Source organism: Amblyraja radiata, chromosome 4 (assembly GCF_010909765.2).
Source record: "Amblyraja radiata isolate CabotCenter1 chromosome 4, sAmbRad1.1.pri, whole genome shotgun sequence".
Classification (NCBI taxonomy): domain Eukaryota; kingdom Metazoa; phylum Chordata; class Chondrichthyes; order Rajiformes; family Rajidae; genus Amblyraja; species Amblyraja radiata.
In genome coordinates this window covers 84,321,412-84,348,091 of record NC_045959.1, presented here as the reverse complement: position 1 = coordinate 84,348,091, position 26,680 = coordinate 84,321,412, and the positions used below count along the sequence as shown (strand labels likewise).

Sequence of the window (26,680 nt, the reverse complement as noted above, 5' to 3'; positions counted from 1 at the left end):
CAGCATCTAAGTAATGGAAAGTTATCACTAAAGTAAAAAATTTCAGGCTGCTTAAACTGGAATAAACTGTTGAGAAAGTGGATTTTCCATTCTAAACATTTTATTGGCTTCCCATCCAAATTTAACACAGAATGCCTTGTACATTGGTGCTCTTGAACCTCGCACAAAACTGGAGCTTTTTCCAAATCATTTTGCATGATTTTCTGATACAAGCCTGATGTTATAATTTACAGTCTTTTAAAATGGAATTTTGAGCACAAGATTATCGGTTATTTTTAAAAGGGATAAGATCTCTAATTTTGGTATTAATGTAACAAGAAATAAGACAATGAACGAAAAACATTCAAAATATCTGACCAGTAGCTACATACTTCAAATGTACTTTATTTCTCAGCGGTTAGGGCCAAATACTTGCCTTCCTCAGCTGAAGAGCAAAATATTGCAAATGCTGAACATCATAAATAAAAGGCAATAATGCCGGAGACACTCAGCAGGTCGAGCTTCATCTGCCGAGAAGGGTCAATGGCCCTTCATCAGTTATGCATTTTCCAACATTTTTTTGCTTTTACATTATTTATTGGTTCATTCCCTTTACCACTACTTCGCTTGCTGTTGGTACTGATCTATATAATTATCCTGAACCCAAATTCGCTTTGTAACTCCATCAGCTGGTTCCAGCGTAAGCTTTATGACCTGAGTTCCCTCTTCAGCAGTTCAGGATGCAGAACCATGAATCCTTTCAATAACATTTTTTAAATGCTTGCCTTAAATTATTCTCCATGCTTTGCAAATCCTTGGGGGGGGGGGGGGGGGGACCCTCAAGCCCATCAGTGCAATCGTAAATTGATTATAATTCCTAACTAGTGTTTTTTTTCACTCTGGATTTGATTATTTTTTCCTGAAATATTCTGGAACATTTTGTCACATTAAAAAGTTGACACTTTCAAGTGACAGATTTCAATTTTGAGAGTAACAAATGTAGTTATTTTTGTTTGCATCAATTTTGCAATACTGAAGAAAATTGTTAAAATGCATTCTGAAGAAATCCATGCACCTATTTTTAAGTTGTGCTATATTTTATTACCATATGTTCCAAATGAAATAACATTTTTTTGCCACAGTTAAAAGGCTGAGTTCCAGAAATATTAATATGTGGGAAATCGACAGAAATGAATTCTGGGCAAAGACCACCTTTGTTTTCCCTTGTGCACTGTTGCTCAAGAATAACATTAGCCAGATAGAGCCATGACATTTTATACAAATTGCAGGGGGGTGGAGTAAAGGGTTTGGGAATTTTTTAGATTGTTGTGGTATGCAAACCTTGTACGATAAAGTTTTTTTCGTTTACACTTCAGAGTATTTAAGACATTGATCAATGGTTTCCTATTTTGTTCAACGTGATTTCGTTTTTTATTCTCATCACATCAGGGGCAATCCCCCTACTTACTGTTCTTCCCTTTTCTGAGAGGAAAGCTGTACTTGTGATTGGATGATGTCACTAATTCTCCCGAAATGGTTTGGCATCCTGGCCGTCTGCAGTCGTCACTCTCTGTATGGTTGAGAGATTCTTTTTCAAAAGTGCTTCAGCTGTCTAAAAGGAAAAGGGTTGTTCATCTTTTAATCCCTTCCTTATGCTGTGTGTCTAAATTGAATTAGAAACAGTTTGTGTTTTGAACAAACCAAACTAAAATGCGTGGTTCTTCACTTGCAGAAACCGATGATTACGCAGAGATCATAGATGAAGAGGACACTTACACCATGCCTTCTAGTAAGTACATTCACTTGGTGTCATGGCTATACGTGGACCAGAATTAAACGACTATTCAAGAGTAAATGTTTGGAGAAGTTTTGTTTCTAAAGCTCTGAGCTCTCAGAAACGGCTGATATCCAAATGTTGGCTGAATTTATAGTTGATAAACATTTACTGAGAAATACTTTCTGACATTTTTCAGCAGTATTTATAATATTGCTGCATAGAAAATGGCACTTGCTCAAATGTTATATTTTACTTTGGTATGCATCTTGATGACGTGGTTTGAATGAAATTGTGTGGAGCTAATTGATTTTTTGTAATGAAGAAGAGACATATGAAAAATTGGTAGCATTTTTTAACACCAAAGTAAATATTGATTGCTATTTGTTTCCTTTTTACTGTTCCATAGTTTTTTTTTCTCGGAACACAGTTCCCTAAAATATGAAAGACCCTTTTTTGTGATTAACATTGTGCTATTGAGCACAAAGTATTGATCATTTGAGAACTGGAGTGTAAATATACAACAATGATTCATTGGAGTTTTACAGTGATCAGTGATGAATGGATATAGATTTCTTGAAAGTCATTTATGACTAATTGGTTCAAATTATATTAAGTAGGCGGATGAAATTGTTTACGTTTGTTAACTGAATTTTGGTATTATTTACCATAACATAATTAAACCATTATGTTCTGAAGTTTACTTTTTACAGTTCCATATTATGTTAATTCTGACTGATCATGACTAAAGTAATGTGATCTTGCTAAAAGGTATAATAGAAAAGAGAATAATTCAATTCTAAAACCTTATTGTTTGTGATTTTCCAGATTACTTAATTTCTTTCACAAGTATTAATGTATTTTCAGAGAGCCACCACTGAAAAATTTGCCATAGATTTTGATATCCAACATTTCCTCTGGAGAAAATTTAAGTTATAGACCTCTTGTGGTAACAACAGATGATTGTTGCATGCTTTTTGGCAGATGATTGTTGGATGTTTGTTTCTGCCCCAAGCAGTAGTTTAAAACTAAGTTAAAAATAAAATGAAAAAGTTGAAATTGCAGTGTAAACCGGCTGATGCCTCAAGTGTAAAACAACGTTAATGTTTGGCTGACATTTTGGTTTCTGATTATTTACTATCGCCTTCTGCATACTTTGTTTACAGATTTTTACCATTTGTAGTTTTAATTAGCAACTCCACTGAATCTGGTCAGGAATATACAGATGAATATTAAGTTTCTATTTCTTTCAGTATTTGTTCCCTTAATTCACAATATTTTTAAATACTATTTAAAATGCATTAGCATTTTCAGAAATGTATGTGAATATAATATGAGCAAATTTCTGGTATTTGTTTTGCTCTATCTGTCCTTGTTCCCCAATTTACATACTGTTAGATATTCCAACTCATGATGATGATTGAGCAGTACTCGGTATTCTGCTTGTCTGTGATCTTTATATATCTAATTGACTAACAAACAAATGCTCTGACGTAGCGAGAGCTGGATAGGGCTCAAGAGAGAGCTGGATAGGGCTCTTAAAGATAGCAGAGTCAGGGGATATGAGGAGGCAAGAACGGGGTACTGATTGGGGATGATCAGCCATGATCCACTAGTAGCGTGGATAGGGGAGAACCAGTGGATGTGGTGTATCTGGACTTCCAGAAGGCTTTCGACAAGGTCCCACATAAGAGATTAGTATACAAACTTAAAGCACACGGCATTGGGGGTTCAGTATTGATGTGGATAGAGAACTGGCTGGCAAACAGGAAGCAAAGAGTAGGAGTAAACGGGTCCTTTTCACAATGGCAGGCAGTGACTAGTGGGGTACCGCAAGGCTCAGTGCTGGGACCCCAGCTATTTACAATATATATTAATGATCTGGATGAGGGAATTGAAGGCAATATCTCCATGTTTGCGGATGACACTAAGCTGGGGGGCAGTGTTAGCTGTGAGGAGGATGCTAGGAGACTGCAAGTTGACTTGGCTAGGCTGGGTGAGTGGGCAAATGTTTGGCAGATGCAGTATAATGTGGATAAATGTGAGGTTATCCATTTTGGTGGCAAAAACAGGAAAGCCGACTATTATCTAAATGGTGGCCGAACTAGGAAAAGGGGAGATGCAGCGAGACCTGGGTGTCATGGTACACCAGTCATTGAAAGTGGGCATGCAGGTGCAGCAGGCAGTGAAGAAAGCAAATGGTATGTTAGCTTTCATAGCAAAAGGATTTGAGTATAGGAGCAGGGAGGTTCTACTGCAGTTGTACAGGGTCTTGGTGAGACCACACCTGGAGTATTGCGTACAGTTTTGGTCTCCAAATCTGAGGAAGGAATTATTGCCATAGAGGGAGTGCAGAGAAGGTTCACCAGACTGATTCTGGGGATGTCAGGACTGTCTTATGAAGAAAGACTGGATAGACTTGGTTTATACTCTCTAGAATTTAGGAGATTAAGAGGGGATCTTATAGAAACTTACAAAATTCTTAAGGGGTTGGACAGGCTAGATGCAGGAAGATTGCTCCCGATGTTGGGGAAGTCCAGGACAAGGGGTCACAGCTTAAGGATAAGGGGGAAATCCTTTAAAACCGAGATGAGAAGAACTTTTTTCACACAGAGAGTGGTGAATCTCTGGAACTCCCTGCCACAGAGGGTAGTCGAGGCCAGTTCATTGGCTATATTTAAGAGGGAGTTAGATGTGGCCCTTGTGGCTAAGGGGGTCAGAGGGTATGGAGAGAAGGCAGGTACGGGATACTGAGTTGGATGATCAGCCATGATCATATTGAATGGCGGTGCAGGCTCGAAGGGCCGAATGGCCTACTCCTGCACCTAATTTCTATGTTTCTATGTTTCTATGATCACATTGAATGGAGGTGCTGGTTCAAAGGGCCGAATGGCCTACTCCTGCCATTGAATTGTAGCCAATTCAAAGTAAATATTGCTGATCAGTGGTTGGAGCTAGACAAAATAACATGTATTTTGTTTGCATACATGCCAGTTAACCCCCTTGAGGCAGGTATAGTTTTACTTGTTATTGAGTTAAGTACATAAACTACTGACATTTATTGATTGTTAAATTTGGATTGTATATTTTCAGGCGAATTTATAAATCCCTGCGGTATTCTTGCCCACGTATATTGTTGTCCCCTGTAAGTAAAGGCAAATAAATACTGGCTGCTCTTGTGCCGAGGTAATGAGAAGAAGGCATGTTGCAGGTCTACAATGGAAAAGATCTTAGCTTCCGCTGGAATCAAAGCTAGAATATGAGCCAGATTTGGCACCAAGGCATGGAGCGGTTCTACTGATACATTTACTGATCTTAAATCTTGGACCAACCTGTACTGGCCCTCTTTCCCTGCCTTGGGCACTGGATTGGTGTGTTGCAAATAGACTGGTACTTCACTAAGATGTCTTGTTCCAGCAATCCCCGAATCAGCTTGTCTCTACTAGGAATTGCCTGTTGTTTTAATGGGTACTGTTGTATCGAAGGCAGTGTCACCCCTTTCTGGAGAGCTATCTGGATGGGATCAATGCGAACACATCCTACCTGAGTTGTGTCTTCTGCCCACACTTACTGGTCCACATACTCACATACCTCACTCCCCAGATGCTGGTGTAGCTGGGCAACAACTGTCCTTGGGGTCTGATAAAACTTAACAGTACATTGATTAGACAAGTTTTGTTCTTCATACACATTCGGATCTGTCAGATCAATTGCTTTCTTTACCATTGCTCCCAAGTCTTTCGCACTTGCTGGAAAATTCACCTTCCTTGTGATGTGTGGAGCCACTTTTGAAACCCGTTTCCATATGTCTAGGGGTATTTTAACATACTCTGCAGTTCCTTCTTGTCCTGTTATCATTGCTAAAATGTTCACATTCCAATTCTGGAAATAGTCATCTTAGGAGCAGTTACTTTGTTTCCCTTTTTAGTTTCTTTGTAGCCTCCCCTTTGCTCTTACTCTAGTCCCTTCTCTTCGCGATGGGCATTCTCTGCTCCAATGGCCCTGCTGACCACAGTTAAAGCAAGCGTGAAAAGCAAAGCGATATTACCACTTTGCTAACATTAAAATGCGTTTTCAGGGAAACATGGGCTTGGCTGTTATTTTTCCATAGTTCTGGGATATTTCCCATTGTCTCTTTTCTTGCACAATTTTCAGTGGTTATTGTGATTGTATGTCTCACTGTTTTGTCTTTGTATACTACTTTGATTGGCCCAGGTAGGAGTCTGGCAAACTTGTCCCTCAACTCTGGACAGACTTGCTAATCAGGATTGTAAGAATGGATTAGTCTGAGACAAGGGTGTTTGTCTTCTCTGCCCTTGATTTATTTGCCAGATCCCTCTCTGCCCCCTCTGATCTCATAGGTCCCTTTGATCTCTTGGATCTCTTTGATCTCTTCGGTGACCCCCTCCTCCATTTTGTCCTCGTGTTGGGCACCCTACTCCAGTGACCCAATCTACTGCAAGTCTAACATTGGTCCGGAATTCTATTGCCTCACCAGTTTGATCTTTGGGAAATTGGTTCTCAGGGAGGTCTGTCATCATAGTAGTCTGGTGCCTTTGTCCATTCCATCAACCCATGCTTTGGTCTTGTCTTAGGACTCCACAAATCTAAATCAGACCTTAGCGCCTTCTTCCTTGTCACATATTCAGTTTTTGCCTTAACCACTGGCTGACTCTCTTGTTTTTTGATATCCTTGCAGTGATACCTCACTGCACAAGCCATTTGACTAGAACTGTTTTCCGATAGTCCATGTTGTTTGTTTTAATTGCTTTGGCCACATTAGTTAGCAGGCAGTTTAACAGTATTGGGCAGTACTGGGGGAGAATTTGCCCCATTCTGAAAATTTCGATCTCTGACTGGTCCATATATAGTTCCGAGAACCTTTCTAAAAACTCATCTGCTCCCTCTCCTTTCTTTGGCCGAACATCCAGAATCCTAGCAATATCTATTATCAGCGATCACATTAGCCAGTGCTTCATGTGTTGGGTTTCCTAAAGTGGCTAGGAACCTGGGATGCTCTGTAGGAGTTATGATCTGTTGTATTACAGCCCATAAGTCTCTTGAGTCAGCGGGATACACACGCTTAGTGGTCCGGAGATAGTCCACAAAGGAAGCAGGTGATTTCTTTCTGTCAGATATTTTACTCAGTACTGCCATCATTTCATTGGGTTTCCATGGGGAATATACATGGATGGTTCGGGGATTGTTTGCACCAACTGCACTAGCCGGATCAAAGGCTGCGTTAGGCATCTCCCTAACTGGTAACTGACGATGGGATATTTGTTCTTCTTTCATAATTTTTGCTATGTCTCACTCACTCTCAGTGCCCCTAATACTGTTTCATCCTCCGATGTATCATCCTCATCACTAGGGGGAAGGCGATATTTCTTAAAGGCATATCTAGGTGGTCATCTTATCCTTCTAGATTTAGGCTCATAAAATGGTTCTGGTGGTCGTACTTTCTCTTCATCTTTAAACACGGGAGCTATTTTCTTTGCTTTGTTCCTTGTCCCATGTGCCATTGGACTATCTGCCAGTGGTGGAGCTGTGGGGGTCAAAGAACTTTGTGCTGGTGCTGCTCTCTGGTGGTCAGGTACTACAATAGGATCAGCAGGGGGTGTGGGTGGTGCTGCAGGCACAGGAGGAGGTCTGTGATGCACGCAGGGTGTACAAGGTGCTGGATGTGAAGGTGGAGTATAGGGAGCGCAAGGGGAATAAGGTGGAGGCTGCAAACTTCTTTTAATTTGAACGCTTTCCCAATCCTCTAAATATTCTTCATCTCTCCCTTCCAAGCCAACCAGCGGGTCCCTTAACTCTAAGTCTACAAATGCCAGTTTCCCTTCAGGAGTTCTCTTCTTCTCCCATTCCCTATGTTCTCTATAAGCACATCCACATTCCTTCTTTAAGGTTTGTTTCCTTCATCGTCTTTCAACTCTATTCCAAGCTTCAAAGCTGCCTCCTGCCAGTTCGCCATTATTGCAGCCTCTCTGCGTTCTTCTACTCTTTCGTAATATTGTCTCCATAGTCCAATAAGTTCCTTCGCTACATCACTGTTACCACATTGCCAAACAATCTTCTCAATGTATTTCACTCCCTTCAATGTTCCCAATCCCTCCTTCCGGCCACAAATCAGCTCCTAATTTTTTATTCAACACCCCGAAAAATATTTCAATCTCTCTACTCTCTGTGGGAGCTTGCTGCAAAATAATTGTAGTGGGCTTTCAAGGTCTTCCATCGTATCTCTTTCGATCTGGTTCCCCATTGTTACTAACAATGGACACGGTATCCAAACGATTCACACTCCACTCACAAGACTTAACAAGTTCTCTACAAATAATGGCCAAAAGTTCTTCAACGCGCCAGTAAGTCTCTCACACAATCAATCTCTCCTTTCAATACAATCAATCTCTCCTTTCAACCCGGGTACCCCAAAATTCTTTCATACAATCTCACACAAATTCGCACAAGCTTTCAAACCTGTAAACAGTTTCAAGTCGGCAAACAATCTCAGTCTAAGGTGCAACGGAACAATCAAACACACTTCAGCAGCAAATCTCCTACACTCAAGACACTTCAATCTAACCACAGATAAATGAGCTCGTAAAACGCAAGCAAAATCATACTTAAACAAGAAATAATACTACTAATCACTATTATACAAAAACACACTGCAATGTAAAATACAAGCATTCGAATAATAAGCATTCACTAACTGTACAGTTCTAAATAAATCACAATATTTTAAATTACCCAAATCGTGCTGTTGTCAATCAACGGAACCCCTCCCACGGGTACAGGAGACTTTCCCTTCAAAGTACTTTTTCAGTTGGCGGTACTATTCCCTTCAAGGTACTTTTCCACTAACGGGTACTTATTCCTCTTCCAAATTACTTTTCCACTAACAGGTTACTCGTCCCTGGAATCAAAGGATATGCCCCCTTGATTGCACAGCCATGATTCGGACTCCAGTTACAAAAGCGGTCTTAATCACACTATATTAACATACCAGGCACGTGCCGTCAGGGTAGGCAAGGTAGGCACTGCCTACCCTGACTAAAATTATAAAATGGTAATAACTAAATATAAATAGTAAAGACATGGGAGAATTATGCCTATCTAAGAGGTCGATCTCTTAGGTAGGCATAATTCTCCGTGCCTTTCATCCGCAGCGCTTGTAATCCTTGAAGGTCTGTGCAGCACATGTGCCGTCAGCGCTGCTGGAAGCCGTCAATTTCAAGTGGGGCTGAAGGCAGCTGAAATTCTGCGCAGGCGCAACAGATTACTGCGCATGCGCAGTGCTAGTTTCTTGGCGGGGTTTTCAAATATGGATTGGCATTATTTTAAGTGTATCTTAGGAAACAGAGAGAGAAGAATGGAGCTCGTGTACCAATGATGTGGTAGTACGTTTCTTGGTGATGTTTTTAAATAACGTATTTCCCGGGGCGTGGGGGGAGAGCACCTTTCACAGCGTTTGGGGTGTCTGGCCTGGGGTAAAGTTGCAGGGAGGACATGAATGTTGTGAAGGAGGGGATCGGGATATTGCCACTTGCGACGCTCCTTGCACGGAGCCACCACATTGAGGCGGGGGGGGGGGGGGTGGAGGAGATGCAGCTCGGGTGGCTGTGAGCGGCCACCGGGCCGGACAGCGGAACCGGCCGCCACCTCAGCGCCTTCTGCCGGCCCCCGCTCACCTCTGGCAGCCCTCCGTCTAAAAACCTCTCTCCTGCCGCTTGCTGGCCTCACTCATGTCCCGCAAATCCTTACATTCCAACACGCGATTGAGGTTACTCGGCTCTTGGAATTTAAGTATTTGCAGGAAGCGGCTGACATGAGCGAGCGGCAGGTGAGAGGTGTTCAGACGGAGAGCACTGCCAGAGGTGAGCCGGCCGGCAGAAGGCTCTGAAGTGGCGGCCAGTTCTGCTGTCGGGTCCCGGCGGCCGCTCGCAGCTCCCCGAGCTGCTTCTATCTCCGGCTACAGTGCGGTGGCTTCGCGCCTGGAGAGCTGCGGCAGCGGTGAGTGAGTGAGCTACTGGCATTATCCCTGACCCCCTCCTTCTCAACACTCCTGGCCTCCCCGCAACTTTACCCCTGGCACAGACTCTCCACACGCTGTGAAAGGAACTCTACCCCCAATTGGTCCCTTGAACAAGTGTTGTCATTCAATAAGATGACAACTGATTCAACTTTTCCCTGTACTCCAATTTTTCCCACCATCTCTCCACCTGCCATCACCCTTCACCCCCCACCCATTCAGTAATTAAGAATAAAGGAGACTAGGAAGCCGTGGGCAAATTGAATTGTTACGTTTTTTTTTGTTTTTTTTTATTTTTCATGAGTGAACATTCTGCGCATGCATGGTTTAAGTTTTTTTAAAAGCCGACTGACTGCCTACCTTGAGTAATTACTCACGGCACGTGCCAGTGACATATAGTCGCGATTCAAACTACGATTACAATTGCAGTATCTAACATGCAGACACTCTAATAATTTTAATAATTGACAATAGCCAGCGCCCTCAATAAGATAGATCAACAAAACGGATCTCAATACAATACAATCTCAATATGAAGCCCTGAATTTGGTGAAATTTGGATCGAAGAATTTAGAATTTAAACCACCATTCTGCATAATAGATGCGTCTTCCAATCTCTTCTCAGTGTTTTAAAGTATTCTCAGCCAATCTATGCTCCAACACTGAGTTCCCAGTACTGTTCCGAAGTTCTTAAACTTGTCCGAAGTTCTTAAACAGCACACAGGCGGGGACTCAAACCCCCAAGGCAACTCCTTCCCACCTGCTAAATACTGGTCCTCAGCATGTGTCTGCTTCATAAAGTGTCTCTTTCCAATCGCACCCTCAGCACCAATACAGTACTTACTCCTCTTAGTACTGTCCCTACTCAGCCCTGCCTATGAAGATACTTTGTAACTCGAAATTTGTATCCCAGCCTGAGCGAAGCCTCCAACCCAGTGGTTCCCAACCTTTTTTTGGCCATGCCCCACCTAATCACCTCTAAAATCCTGATGCCCCCCCCCCATGTAGTGATATATAATTCTTATCATTTAAAAAGTGAACTCCGTTTCAGCTGAAGAAGCTTAAAACTCCAATACCTTGGTTTAAACAAGCTTCAAAAGAAATATGATAATAAAAGAGTATTCACAGGTAATAAAGAGAGAGAAAATTTCTATATTAGAATATTGAAATATTTGTGGATTGGCTCAATTGCCCCCCTTAAAAATCAAATTGCCCCCCTGTGGGGCGTACACCCCACGTTGGGAACCACTGCTCCAACCCCTCAAATATGTGTCAGCCAACTCAATGGTACTCGACTGCAACAGCTGTTGATTAACTGAGGTGTGGGGCCTCAAACCCACTAGAGAAAAGCCTTGTGAGCCTCACCCCCACCGTCCACCCTTAGGCAGGGACTCGAACCCTTGCCCTCAGTGCTTGCCAGACTACTATTCAAGCACAAACACGCGAATGATCGATTCATCCTAGATCTGCGGAGCGGGGAAAACCGATGCGAAAACCGCACCGTGGCGCCGATTTCTCCTCTTGCAATCTGAAACGACTCAACTCCCTGACCGCAAATCTATGTTTGACACTCCGTTGAGATCCCGGACGAACCTCCAATGTAATTCCGGTCCTAATCTTACCCTGGTTCTGGTTCAGTAAAACACTGAATACAAGCACTGGATCAACTAACTTTATTTTCCAAACACAATCACACTACCTATACAATTCCTAATCCAACACCGCGGGTCCGATCCTTGTCTCTACTCATTCAAGCCCTTCAGCCTCATGCGAATAGAACACCTCCAGAATGTCAGCACGGTCCCAAGTGCTACCCCAGAAGATCGGCACACTCTCATGTGCTCTCCCCTCTTTTATACCCTCACGGACCCTTGGTGCGAAATACATGGGGGGACAACCCCTACAAGCCAATCATCAATAAAGATTATAGAATACATTAATTGACAGTTCCCTAACCCAATCACAAAATATCACATAACATTGTTTCTACAGAAAGCACTTAAGGGAAATATTTATATTAAGCAAAGAAACATTTTACCAGGTAATGTAAACAATTTGGGCAAGGACACGCTCCTTGACCAATCACGAGTATCGACGCGAAGACCATGCAACATAGTTATCAACATTATTATAACCCCACCATCTCCTACTCAATCCTGAGCATGCATTTGCAGCAAGACCTAGCTCCCTCTGCAAAACTCTCATACATATTATCAATTAAAGGACATCTGGATATCAACCTGTACTCAACCTCTCCCCAGGACCCCGACACTCTGGAGCCATGATCCTCATGGCCTTTGCAGCCGTTACAAATATGTCAAGCAGGTTTTGCAAAAGCAGAAATCCTCCACTTTGTCAGGGACCTAAAATGCCCAATATTATCAGAGCAAGTGATTGTTGGCCAGATATATTATCAGGAACTCTATATTGAGAGTGGGCAGTGGTGATTCATGGTATTTGCAGATCAAGTAGACCCTGCAGAAGGAAAACATACATGCCTGGTGGAAAGGAGATGGGAACATAAAGGAGAAAACTTTCCATTTATCTAGTACGCAATCTAGTGGAACATTTCATATCTCTTTAGAACTCATCAGGTATTTCAGAAATGTGGTTGCTTCCATAATTTGCAGCAGTCAGATTGCAGAATGTTTAGTTCTGTGAATGGTAATTAAATAAATTCCCGGGTAATCTCTTGTCGGTCACGTGATAAATGTTGGCCAGGGTACAAGAACTCTCTTCCTGTCCTTATTGTCGTGTCGAAGTGATCTTCAATATCCACAAGTGGGGGGTGGTGGTGGTGGTGGTGGGGTGGTAGTGGGGGAGAGAGACACAGATTCTAAATTTTAAGTTCATCTTTAAGATAGCACATCTGACAGTGCAGGAAGACCTTAGTTCAGCACAGGATTGTTTTCTGCAATATGTATTTAACTTCCTTCGTAGGGATATTAGTAGCCTTCTACCTCACAAACAAGAAGCTGCTGATTAAATTACACTTGAGTCAAAGTGACAATCACGTCAGCAACGTGGGTCAGGGTCCAAAACAGATTTATTGAAAAATAATCCGGAAACATACTTTTAAGTATAAACTTAATTTGAAATAGAGAATGCTGGAAATACTCAGTAGTTCAGGCTACATCTGTGAGAATAGAAACAGTCAGGAGCCAAAATGGCAGGTCAAAATCATTGTCAAACGTGGTTAAATATATATTTAATTATATCTTAAATAAGATGTGAACTTTGACAGAAATAATTTCACATAAAATTCCTTTGCCATTTCAAACATGAATGGGCCCTGAATTTGCCATGAGGGTATATGTTTGGTCTGAAGACCCGAAAGGTTACCCATTCCTTCTGCCCAGAGATGCCGCCTGTCCCGCTGAGTTACTCCACATTTTGTAATTACCCTGGGGAAATGTTGGAGTTTGAAATTATAGACTAACTTGACTTCCTAATGCTGAACTTCTAAAATGAAAGGAGTGAAAACAGACCTAGTATTTGTGATCATTAAATGTTTTCATAACATGTGGTTTCCTTAACGACAGGAATAAAATGAGATTGACATTTAAGCACATGGGAGTAAAAATTGACATGCTGTGCACCCATTTTTCAGACCTAAAATGGGCACAAAACATAACTGCAGTGGTATGGTCACTGTTTAAAATGCACAGGCAAAGTATATGTGAGCATTTCTAATGGGTAAATTTGTCATTTAGATGCTCAGTGACAATTTTAGGGCACAACACACAAATTCATCAGTGATGAATGAATGTGCTCAATTTTCTTTAGTGGCTCCATGTAGGCTTAAAAGAATAATATCTCAGTAAGAATACCTATTCAGCGAAGCCAGACAAACCAAGAATACTCCTGCCTCTTGACTGAAGTAATTTAATATCCCTCAGGATCCCTTGTGAGGTCCCAAGCAATCTCCGACCACACAGTCACGTAAATAAAATATTAAATGCTCTTAACTGATGTTTCAGACGGTCACTGTTGATGGCAAGATGTTCCGCTCTAATTCATATAATGCATGGGTGCTGGTGTGTTGACTGCTTCATTTATCTTAGGATTTCATATCCCTGAGGTTTGTTCAAGAACCTATGGCCAAAGTGGCAATCAGGGGGGCATCGTGTGATCCAGCTCTCCCAGATTACAAAATGCTCTCTGCATTCAGGTGAATAAAGAACGGCATTTGAAATTTTTGTGCAGAAACCAAAGATATCCACGTACCCGTAAAGTAAATAGATTAAATGCATTTGTTTATGTTAGTTAAAATTAATGATAGTTTTGCCTGATGTAATGCCATTTTCCCTGGGATCCTTTGATCACACATCCTTGAAATAAGTATTATAATTTTCTCTACCAGTTAAAATTTAAACACAGATGTGCGGATTATTGTTTCAAAATGAGTACTTCGTCTGGAGAGGTGCAACTGGCTGAATGGTGGCATGACTAATTCTGAAGACAAGACAGGATTAACATTTGAACCAATGTCATTTGAAATTTGACTATCATATTTATCCATTAGCATTTTTTGAGATGCCTGGAAGATTCTGTCAGCAATTGTTTCCCATCCCTGGTAAAGTTTATTGCAAGCCTTAAAAATATTTTTATTATCTGTCTGCTATAAATGATTTCTATTATTTTATTCCAAATATCTTCTCTTCCTGCTTGAATAATATGTAACTATGAAACCTGCAAATCCACTGCATGAGCAGCAGAACTGGGAGGGCTGGGGGGCCTGCAGCCCCTCCACTTTTTTGGCGAGACATGCTTCATAACCCGAAATTATCCGGCCCGCAGGCGTATTTTTCTCTTCTTCTGAGGACCTCTGACATTCAGAATCTCAGAACAAGCGCACAGTGAGCACGGCAAAACCGTGCGGAGCTCCGCTCTATGATCTTTGGGCAAAACCACGACCAGTTGTGGCGGAAATCGACTGCCCCACCCAAAACCTTCCCTCCCCCCCCTCCGCTCAACAGCCAATCACTGCGCGTTTCACAGTCGAGATATGGGGCAGTGAACTAAGCTGTGATTAACCGCCGAGTGGAAGGGAGGGAGGGTGGGCTTGTGGGCCCCGAGAGAGAGGGAGAGAGAGGGAGTGTGAATCAGTCAGTCGGCCCCGAGAGGGAGAGAGTCGACCCCGAGAGGGAGAGAGAGAGAGAGAGAGTCGACCCCGAGAGGGAGGGAGAGAGAGAGTCAGCCCCGAGAGGGAGAGAGAGAGAGTGAGAGATAGTCGGCCCCGAGAGGGAGGGAGAGAGAGAGAGAATCAGCCCCGAGGGAGAGAGAGAGAGAGAGAGTCAGCCCCGACAAGGAGGGGGGGGAGAGAGAGGGGGGGGGGATGGGGGATATATCCCCCCACTTTTTCAGTTGGGGGATGGCCTGTATTATCCCCCAGTTTTTGGAGGTCGAGCAACAACAACAAATAATAATTGTGCCACCCTCCCCCCGCTTGGTCGCTCCGCTCCCTCACCGGGTACCCCCGAGGCCAGTGATCAATGATCACTCAGCCCCCCCACTTTCAAAAACGTTCCGCTGCCCCTGCACTGTGTAAAAGAACCTCAAAAGATCCAATGGAAAAAGGAAGCACTTTGGGTGGTCATGTGACTTTTTCCTGTGATTTTGTGAACTGATTATTTAATTAATGGACAGAAGAAGTTATGTTCGACAAGGATCTGAAGAAAGGTACCGATCCAAAATGTCATCTGTCCATTTTCTCCGCTGTCTGTCTCACTGAGTTCCTCAAGCACTTTTTTCAGAGAGAAACAAGTTTTTCTCAAGATTCCAGCAGTTCCTTTTGTCACCACTGTTCAATTAATGTTGGTTTAAATTATTCCAAATAAAGTTATTTATAATTCGTTATTTGCATAAAATGGCTGATTGAATCTATTGTTGAGCATTCATTGGTCAACTTAATTGCATTTTGCAAATTTATCTACAGAACTTTTAATGTATACAGCTTTTTGATTTTTGTTCTCCTTCCTACCCCCATTGCAATGCAGAAAGCTATGGGATAGACGAAGGTAATGCAACTATTTCTCAATTGTTGTCTGATTATTTTGCCTGCTGCCTGTGGATGAATATAATTGTGTCAAGTTGTGTGTCACTTACAATAACCTTTTCTCGTTTATATATTTAAAAAAATAGAAATGCAAGAATAATCTCTGGAGCAACTTTGAATTTTTTTCCACTCTTCACAGCCAGGGATTATGAGATACAGCGAGAGAGAATTGAACTGGGTCGTTGCATTGGAGAGGGACAGTTTGGTGATGTGCATCAAGGGATTTACATGACTCCAGTGAGTAACTAAGAAATTAAATCACTTTTCCAAAGTTGAAAGCAAGATAATCATCAGGGAGGTCAGTAACTGTGATGGACTGGAAAATGTTTACCACTCTATAGTCTCCTTCGTTCCTGGGCATTCAAATTGTCGAACTAGGTAGTGCTGCAGATAGTTGGTATGCTCCCTACCATACAGATGTAGAAGTTCAAAAGAGTATTTGTCGACATACCGAATCTCCTCAATCCTCTAAGGAAGTAGAGGTGCTGATGAGCTTTCATAGAGATGACATCGGTGTTCTGATGATAAATCTTCAGAGATATACACACCCAGGAACTTAAAGCTGATGACGCTCTCCACCGCCATCCCGTCGATGTAGATAGATTTTGTGGATCCTTGGCTTTCCCTTCCTGAAGTCAAAAATCAGTTCCTTGGTTTTGCTATTGTTGAGAGCAAGATTGTTGTTTTGACACCACTCAATAAGATTATCAATCTTTCTCTTGTCATCTGACTTATCATTACCCGTTATTTTTCCAACAACGTCTCTTGGCAAATTTAAAGATGGCTTTGTTGTGTCTGGCTACACAGTCAAATGGGTGTAGAGAACGTAGAGCAAGGATTGAGCACACGGCCTCCTGTGTTCATGGCTATTAAGGAGGAGGTATTGTTGCCCATTCATACTGATTGTGGTCTGCTGTTGAGGAAGTTGAAGATCCAATTACATAAGGGTGAGCAGATATCCAGTTCTCTGAGTTTGGTATTTGGATGGGTGATAGTGCTCAGCATTAATCAATGAATAACAGCCTTGCGGACATGTTCTTATTATCCAAGTGGTCCAGTGGAGAGCCAGGGAGATCACATCCACTGTAGATAACTGGCCATATCAATCAGTGATGAAATTAAAAGTTCTGTTGCAAACATGGGCAATGTCAGAGCTAACATTCTACTTATATTCTGTCCTTGTGAATTGCTTAAAATTGTTTGTAAGTATCTCGTATTCATATTTTTTAGAACAGTAATTGTATTCTAAGCCAAATCCGAACAGAGCATTTCTGTTTATAGTTAATGAAACCACAGGAGGTTTATCTATTTGCACATAAATTGTCTGCTTGAATCAGGATTATTAAATAATTTGAATGATACCTCAAAGTAAGTGCTTGGTTCAGTTATATTTAATCAAACTACTTAATTGGCTAATCAAGTATTAATTTTTTAATCTTTTGTGTTATTTGCAGGAAAATTCTGCCATGGCAGTTGCTATCAAAACATGCAAAAACTGCACTTCGGATAGTGTACGGGAAAAGTTCCTACAGGAAGCCTGTAAGTTTATGAACAGTGCATTACTGTTCCACAGGTATAAAGTGATTCTAGCACTTCAAACACTATTATATAAATGGTATTATAATAAGTGAAGTTCGGGAATAATTGCAGTCAACATTGACCAGCTCCTGTTCTGTAATCGTAGCATTTTTGCACTTACCATCTGTCCTGTTTCACCACAGTGACATACTTTAGAACATTTGGTTTATTATACAGCAGATTAATGTAGATCAGTGAAATCATCACATTCAGAAATTAGCATAAAAAATATTGATGCTGTGAAGCTCGCAACTTCAACTACAGAAAACCACTACTTGCTGTTTTGGCCTTGCATGCTGAATGATTTGGCTGCCTAACCAATGAGTTTGACATAACCTATTGATGAATTGCAAGTACATACTTTTAGGTTGGTGAGCAAAGTGCTTTTCTTTTTGTGCCCCAAGGTGCACCATCTACACTCGTCCCATCTGCCCGTATTTGGATCATATCCCTGTAAACCTTTCCTATCCATGTACCTGTCCAACTGCCTTTTAAATGTTATTATAGTACTGCCTCAACAACTTCCTCTGGCAGCTTGTTCCATGCACCACCATCCTCTCTGTGAAAACATTCAGGAAAATTATGAAGTTCATAAAATGATAAAAAAATACATCAGATGTATTGAACGTAACCACTTTATCAAAGTAAAGTACTCCTGTCAGCTACCCTAGTTCTTCATTTCATGGTTGTGTCTTCATTAATTCAAGGCAACCAAGAATGGGCAGTAACTATTGTCTTGCCTAAAAGGTCCATATTCTTTACAAGACCAGTATCTTCGCTCTGGAAAATTTATCATATCACAGATTTAAATTCTAGCATTGTAGGTGAGAATATAAATTTACATAATTAAATAAATCTCTAATTTAAAAGAAAAACAATAGTGATATCAGTAAATTTGGCATCGATATGTACTGGATTGTTAAAGCCCAATTGTTCATGTCTTGCAAGGAAGGAAGGAAGTTGGTCATCAAACACCATCAGAACTTATGATGACTCTAAATGCAACAATGCGGTTAACATTTGACTGCTGCCTGAAATGACTGAGGAATACACTCCATTCATGGGGCAACTTGTATCTGTTATGCATCCGTAATGCTAGCATTTATTTCAAGAGGGCTTGTATACAAAAAGAGGGATGTAATGTTGAGGCTCTATAAGGTGCTGGTAAGGCTGCATTTCTAATATTGTGAGCAATTTTGGGCACCATATCTGAGGAAGGATGTGCTGGCTCTGCAAAGAGCCCAGAGGAGGTTTACAAGAATTATCCCAGGAATGAGTAGGTTAACCTATGATGAGTGTTTGTACTCGCTGGAGTTTAGAAGAATGAGGCGGAACCTCATTGATACATACTGCATAGTGAAACGCTTGAATAGAATGGATGTGGAGAGGATGTTTCCACTGGCGGGTGAGTCCAGGACTGGAGGTCATAACTTAAGAATTAAAGGATGTTCTTTTAGGCAGGAGATGAGGAGACATTTATTATGTCAGAGGGTGGTGAATTTGTGGAATTCTTTGCCACAGAAGGCTGTGGAAGCCAACTCAGTGGATATTTTTAAGGCAGCTTGCATTAGTTTGAAATAGTTTTGCCTGTATCTCCCAAGAATTTTTTTTTTAATAGACACCGATTGATAGCAAAGCTGGTAATTCACACAGAAAACAGGACTTGCTGGTTATAAACTGACTGTGTCCTGGAATATTACTGCAATATGCCCTGAAGTTAAAATAAAATCTCCTTTTCTGTGTAAAGCATAACAGCGTCAAGTAAGAAATGGGCACGGACCATCTGTCCTTCACGCACATCAATCTGGAATGTAAATAAAAACATTGCTCCTTTAACATAAATAAATTGCAAAGCATATAACTTTGTACTTATTTTTTCCTGGCAAAAATTCCTGGTGGATTATCCAGAAGGGATACTAGGTAGTTTTGCTATAATTGTTCAATGGTGCTTTATTATCACATGTGTGAAATGCAAAGGCACAGTGAAATCCTTTTCATACAAACAGTCCAGTAGAGTGTCACCATACCATCCCCGAGTAGCAATTGTACAGAAATAGTCCACTGAGTCCGCATGCAAGAGGCATCATGCTGATTAGTTTGAAATAGTTTGATTTTGAAGTAATGAAATGTAGATTGAGTAAAAAAGCAGCTTTTATTTAAAAAGAAATATGTCGGGTGAAAATATATAATACTAAAAGCCGAACCACTCTACTTGCAGAACTTTACCCATGCCCTCCTCTTATCTCTGCCTTGGTTATATGCTTCAGACCAACACTTTCAATCTGATAGCAATCCTTCCATGCCATCTTGAACTGTTTGTTAAATATTGACCCTCTCTTCCTGCTCTCAGGCTGTGTGAAGTATTGAATGCAATAATCTGTATTTTAATAGGTTATTATATGATTGAACACTCTCCAGCTCACGATTGTGAATGGACTTCACAGTGCCCTCCATAATGTTTGGGACAAAGAACCATCATTTATTTATTTGCCTCTGTACTCCACAATTTGAGATTTGTAATAGAAAAAATCGCATGTGGTTGAAGCGCACATTGTCAGATTTTAATAAAGGCTATTTTTATCCATTTTGTTTTCACCATGTAGAAATTACAACAGTGTTTATACATAGTCCCCCCATTTCAGGACACAGCAATGTCATGTCAATGAAAGTAGTCATGTTTAGTATTTTGTTGCACATCCTTTGCATGCAATGACTGCTTGACGTCTGCGATTCATGGACATCACCAGTTGCAGGGTGTTTTCTTGGCCACTCAAGAATTGACCATTTTTTAGCTTTGAAAAACTCCTTTGTTGCTTTAGCAGTATGTTATGATCATTGTCTTGCTGTAGAATGAACCGCCGGCCATTGAGTTTTGAGGCATTTGTTTGAACTTCAGCAGATACGATGTGTCTATACACTTCAGAATTCATTGTGCTACTACCATCAGCAGTTGTATCATTAATGAAGATAAGTGAGCCAGTACCTTCAGTAGTCATACATGCCCAGGCCATAACACCCCCACCACCGTGTTTCACAGATGAGGTGGTATTCTTTGGATCTTGGGCAGTTCCTTCTCTCCTCCATACTTTGCTCTTGCCATCACTCTGATATAAGTTAATCTTTGTCTCATCTATCCACAAGACCTTTTTTATAGAAATGTGGTTGCTCTTTTAAGTACTTCTTGGCAAACTGTAACTTGGCCATCCTATTTTTGCAGCTAACCAGTTGTTTGCATCTTGCTGTGTAGCCTCTGTATTTCTGTTCATGAAGTCTTCTGCGATCAGTGGTCATTGACAAATCCACACCTAACTCCTGAAGAGTGTTTCTGATCTGTTGGACAGGTTTTGGGGATATTTCTTTATTATAGAGAATACTTCTGTCATCAGCTGTGGAGGTCTTCCTTGGCCTGCCAGTCGCTTTGCGATTAGTAAGCTCACCAGTGTTCTCTTTCTTCTTAATGATGTTCCATACAGTTGATTTTGGTAAGCCTAACGTTTGGCTGATGTCTCCCTAACAGTTTTATTCTTGTTTCTCTGTCTCATTATGGCTTCTTTGACTTTCATTGGCACAACTTTGGTCCTCATGTTGATTAACAACAATAAAAGTTTCCAAAGGTGATGGAAAGACTGGAGGAAAAGCTAGGTGCTGAGAGCTCTCTATACCTGCATTAAGGACGCAATTAAACACACCTGAGCAATTACAAACGCCTGTGAAGCCATGTGTCCCAAACATTATGGTGCCTGAAATAGGGGGGCTATGTATAAATACAGCTGTAATTTTTACATGATTAAACCAAAATGTATAAAAATAGCTTTTAATAAAATCTGACTGTGCACTTTAACCTTATGTGATTTTTTTCTATTACAAATCTCAAATTGTGGGGTATAGAGGCAAATAAATAAATGTTGGGTCTTTGTCCCAAATATTATGGAGGGCACTGTAAGTCAAAAAAGGGTGAGAAAGCATAGGGTTTGGTTTTGAAGATAGTAATTGAGGTTGGTCAGATCAGTGGTCAAAACCTAGCCAGATAAAGTGCAGTGGGGCAAAGCTGCTCTTTAATAAGTTTGACATCATTCCTGTAACCCCTTTCTAAACTGTTCAGCTGCTTTTAATGTCTCTATAATAGAGATGTGGTTTTTAAAAAAAAGAGGAATTAAGCCATTGTACAAGTCATGCTTCCTTCCCTTTATAGGACTATTACTCGGAACGGGAGCAGAAGCATGCTTCTGATTATTAAACAAAAGCATCTTTCAACTAAATTGAAATCTACAAAATACATATAACATATTGTGGCAAACCTAAAATATAAAAAAAATACTCGTTTACTTAGCCAAATATTATTTCCTGTCTCAGAAATTAATGATCAGTTATATTTAAGGTATCATTATCATTATCCATGTAAATTCCTTGTAACCTTAATTGCTGCATCAGTGTGACGATGAAACTATGGTTGGTCAAAAAAATCCTTTTGGAGGAGGAAATGTCAGTGCAAATGCTACCTCGGTCACTTGGCTATGTGGCTGACATTTAATTGACCTCTGTCCGCATCGTCATCATCTGCGATACTGGCCCAGCTTGTATGTTTCCCCTGCTCCCGCCTAGTTCCCACACAACATCTTTCCTTTTTTATCTCTTTAAGTGGAGGTCATGGTCACCCCAACCTGCTGGGCATGTCTTCCTGCTCTGCATTTTGCAACTCCTACATTCTTTAGATTATGTTCTCACTCTCTAATAGCTTCCACTTAACGCATTGATCAGATGACCTTCTTTACAGCTTTATTCATCCATTTTTTTTCAATATGCAGTTAATTAATTAATTAATTCCACATTTAAGCACGGTGTGCCAATCCTATATAGAGAGCTCTTTAAAGCTTTTGACTATATTTTGAAGTCTTTGACAAAATAATAGAAGTGCAAAATAATTCAAATGCTAGATTTTCTAATTACTTTCACAATTCTGGCTTCTATTACAAATATGGATAATGGACAGAGTTATGTTGCTGCAAACTGATTCTAGTAATCTGCAGTTCAGTATTTGTGAAGTTAGCATTATTGACTCAGATTTTAACTGCTGAAGTTTCGTATTTTTTCTTGTTGATCACTACAAAAGCAAGCAGCTGTTTGTGAACTGATGGGTGATGGAGCTCCAGGTTCTACTTTCTTAAAAGGTCATGTGTGCTGCGCAAGGAAGGGACTGATAAGCATTTATTGGATGAAAACGAGTGCTATTGCAGATAAATAATGTCAGTGTATAGATTAGCTGTGAGCTAATTGAACAATAGAGTAAGCATGAGGAGTTGAATAATGTACTCCAGTTGTATATAATTTTGGCCTTTCTCTTTCATCTCTTTTAAAGATGTTAAAAAATAATAAAATGCGTTTTCTTTCTTAAAAGTGACCATGCGACAATTTGACCACCCTCATATAGTGAAGCTGATTGGCGTAATTACTGAAAATCCAGTCTGGATAATTATGGAACTGTGTACATTTGGAGAGGTATGTACTCTAAGCTGTACTCAGAAACACATCAATCCGACCTCTCTGTACTGGGTGTCCTCCATTGCCAGAGTGAGCAACACCGGAAATTGGAGGAACAGCACCTTATATTCCGCTTGGGGAGTCTGCATCCTGCGGGCATGAACATTGAATTCTCCCAATTTTGTTAGCCCTTGCTGTCTCCTCCCCTTCCTCAGCCCTCGGGCTGTCTCCTCCCATCCACCAGCCCTCGGGCTCCTCCTCCTCCTTTTTCCTTCCTTCTTCCCGCCACCCCCTATCAGTCTGAAGAAGGGTTTCGGCCCGAAACGTTGCCTATTTCCTTCGTTCCATAGATGCTGCTGCATCCGCTGAGTTTCTCCAGCGTTTTTGTGTACCTAGGATATACTTATGTGTACACCCAAGATTATGACAGTGTGGATTTTATTTTTTTTTTAAATAAATCTAACATAGAAAAGAGGTGCAGGAGTAGGCTATTCGGCCATTCGAGCCAGCATTGCCTTTCAATATGATCGTGGCTGATCATCCAAAATCAGTACCCCGTTCCTGCGTTCTTTCCATATCCCTCGATTCCATTAGCCCTAATAATAATAATAATGCATTTTATTTGCTGGCGCCTTTCTGGACACCCAAGGACACCTTACAGGACATAAAATCACAATACATTTATCAATATTAAAATCAAGTTGATTAAAAACAAAAAAAACAAAAAATACACAAAACATTTTATGTCATTAAAATCAGGGTGAACATGGTGGAAGTTATGTCGGGTATGCTAATCTAAACAGGTGTGTTTGGAGCTGTGATTTGAATTGATCGATAGTGTCCAGGTGACGGATGGGAGGTGGGAGAGTGTTCCAGAGACATGGGACAGAGCAGCTGAAGGCTGAGTCTAAATGTGGGGACAGTTAAAATTGCAGCTGAGGAGGAACAAAGTGACCGGGAAGGAGTGTATGGTAGCAGCAGGTCAGAGAGGTATTGGGGAGCAAGGTGGTGTAGGGCTTTGAAGGTCAGCAGTAAAATCTTGTAGCTAATCCGGTGGTGCACAGGGAGCCAGTGGAGCTGAGTGAGGATGGGTGTGATGTGGTCCGATGATCTGGTGCGGGTGATGATCCGGGCTGCAGAGTTCTGAATGCATTGGAGGCGAAGAAGAAGTTTATTGGAGGTGCAAGTGAGGAGGGCGTTGCAGTAATCGATGCGGGATGTGACCAGAGCGTGGATGAGGACTTTTGTATTGTCTTTGGAGAGGGAGGGGCGGAGTCTGGAGAAGTTGCGGAGATGAAAGTATGCAGAGCGTGTGATATTGCTGATGTGGGGGCCAAAGGAAAGTGTACTGTCCAGAATGACGCCGAGACCTTTGACATGGGAGGAGGTGGGTATGGGTGAGCCATCAACTGAAATGGTGAACGGGTGGGTTTTGGAGAGTGTGGACTTTGAGCCAATTAGCATGATTTCTGTTTTATTTCCATTGAGTTTTAGAAGGTTGAGTGACATCCAGTTGCTGATAGTTTGAAGACAGGTGGGAGGGCAGTTGGGGGAAGGGAGGTGTTTGGTTTTGTGGAGAGGTAAAGTTGTGTATCATCGGCGTAGCAGTGAAAATTGATTCCAAAATGACGGAGAATATTGCCAAGAGGTTGAATATAGATGATAAAAAAGCAGTGGCCCCAGCACCGATCCCTGAGGAACACCATGGGTGACTGTGGCAGTTGTGGATGTGACTTTATTTCCCTCGATGAACTGTTTTCTGTCGTGTAGATAGGACCTGAACCAAAGTAGTGCATTGTTGTTGATGCTGGTGGCAGATAGAAGTTCCAGAAGAATTGGGTGGGAGATGGTGTCAAAGGCTGCTGTGAGGTCGAGGAGGATCAGGATGGATAAGTGGCCGGTGTCAGCTGCGAGAAGGAGATCATTTGTAATTTTTACAAAGGCTGTTTCAGTGTTGTGATTGTGGCGAAAACCGGACTGAAATGGTTCATAGAGGTTATTGTTTTGAAGAGCTATATCTAACTCTCTCTTGAATACATCTATACATACATAAAACATATAATGTGCAGGCAGAAGAGATTAGTTAAACTTGTTATTCTTGTTAATGATGGAACATTAGCGCAGCTGGCAGAGCTGCTGCTTCACAGCGCCAGACACCCGGGTTCAATCCCTGACCTCCACTATTGTCTTGTGTGGAATTGGCACTTTTTTCCGCTGATCGTGTAGGTTTTCCTCTGGATACTCCAGTTTCCTCCCACATCCCAAAGACATTTAGGTTTGTAGGTTAGTTGGCTTCTGTAAATTGCCCCGAGTGTACAGGAAGTGGATGCAAAAGTGGGATAACACAGAACCAGTGTGAACGAGTGATCGATGGTCAGTGTGGACTCAGTGGGCTGAGCATCTCTTACCTAAATTAAACATGTTCGGCACTGACATTGTGAGCCAAAAGGCCTGTTCCATGTTCTATGTTCTCTGTTCTGAGTACGATTCATTGGATGCAGTGTGCATACATTTTCAAAGAATATGGGATGGCGTGGGGCGCAGCAGTGGAGTTTCTGACTTCCAGCGGCAGAGACCTGGGTTCAATCTGACTATGGTGCTGTCAATATGAAGTTTATACATTCTCCCTAATACTGCGTGAGATTTCTCCGGGTGCTCCGGTTTCCTCCCACATTCCAAAGATATACTGATTTGTAGGTTAATTGGTTTTGGTAAATATTGTAAATTGTCCCTCTTGTATAGGATAGTGCTAGTGTAATGGGTGAAGGAAGTGGTCGGCGTGGAGTTGGTGGGTCAAAGGACCTGTTTCTGCGCTGCATCTCTAAACACAACTAATAAAATATTTAATAAGATGCCAGGAAGATCATTTAAATTGATTAAACGTTTAAAAAATTAAAATGTTTATCTTCTCCATTTCTGATAGAATATTTCGAATCCTAAAATTATCCTTTTCAAAACAAAACTCCTTTGCTCTTTTGGTATCATTGATCAATTCATTTTTTCTTCCTTCATAATCAGTACTTTTATTTTAAAAAGCTGCTTTTAGACATGAAAAATACTTAATTTAAAACAAATTAAACAAACTTTTTTGGAAACAAAATGTAAGATTAAGGCTGCACAAAATTAGATGTGATTTCTTGAAGGATTGTTGTACAATGTCTTTTCAATATGTTTATGCTTGCATGTCTGGAAAAATATTTTAGAACTGCATATTAATATCTTGGAACATTATGCTTTTCAACTCAGTTACGTTCGTATTTGCAAGTGAGGAAATACAATTTGGACTTGGCCTCCTTAATTCTGTATGCCTACCAGCTAAGCACAGCACTCTCTTATCTGGAGAGCAAGAGATTTGTACATCGGTAAGTAACTAATATTTTGATTCCGTTTAAAGAAAAATATACTGTTGGAAAAAAACACTCCCCCAAGGACATTGGTTCCATTCCAGCCCAGGTGCAGACCGTCCTGTTTGTACTGGTCCCACCTCCCCCAGAACTGGTTCCAATGTCCAAGAAATTTGAATCCTTCCCCCTTGCATCGTTTTTCAAGCCACGTATTCATCTGAAATATCTTCCTATTTCTACTCTGACTAGCACGTGGCACTGGTAGTAATCCAGAGATTATTACCTTTGAGGTCCTGCTTTTAAGTTTATCTCCTAGCTCCCTAAATCCACCTTGGAAGACCTCATCCCGTTTTTTAACTATATCGTTGGTGCCAATATGCACCACGACAACTGGCTGTTCACCCTCCCCCTCCAGAATGTTCTGCAGCTGCTCAGAG

At 41.2% G+C, this 26,680-nt stretch overlaps 1 protein-coding gene across 34 annotated transcripts in view; it reads left to right on the top strand.

Annotated features, from left to right (window-relative positions):
• The window catches only part of ptk2 (protein tyrosine kinase 2), a 465,509-nt gene that overhangs the window by 349,319 nt on the left and 89,510 nt on the right, over positions 1-26,680 (top strand). For 20 of the 34 annotated variants that reach the window (XM_033019915.1, XM_033019912.1, XM_033019913.1 and 17 more), the window contains 6 exons: positions 1,712-1,768; positions 15,785-15,805; positions 15,983-16,080; positions 17,298-17,382; positions 22,817-22,917; positions 26,146-26,261. In XM_033019915.1, the coding sequence (XP_032875806.1) occupies positions 1,712-1,768; positions 15,785-15,805; positions 15,983-16,080; positions 17,298-17,382; positions 22,817-22,917; positions 26,146-26,261 (478 nt within the window). The remainder of the gene's footprint in view (positions 1-1,711; positions 1,769-15,784; positions 15,806-15,982; positions 16,081-17,297; positions 17,383-22,816; positions 22,918-26,145; positions 26,262-26,680) is intronic. The other 14 variants (XM_033019917.1, XM_033019894.1, XM_033019893.1 and 11 more) reach the window with 1 other exon arrangement.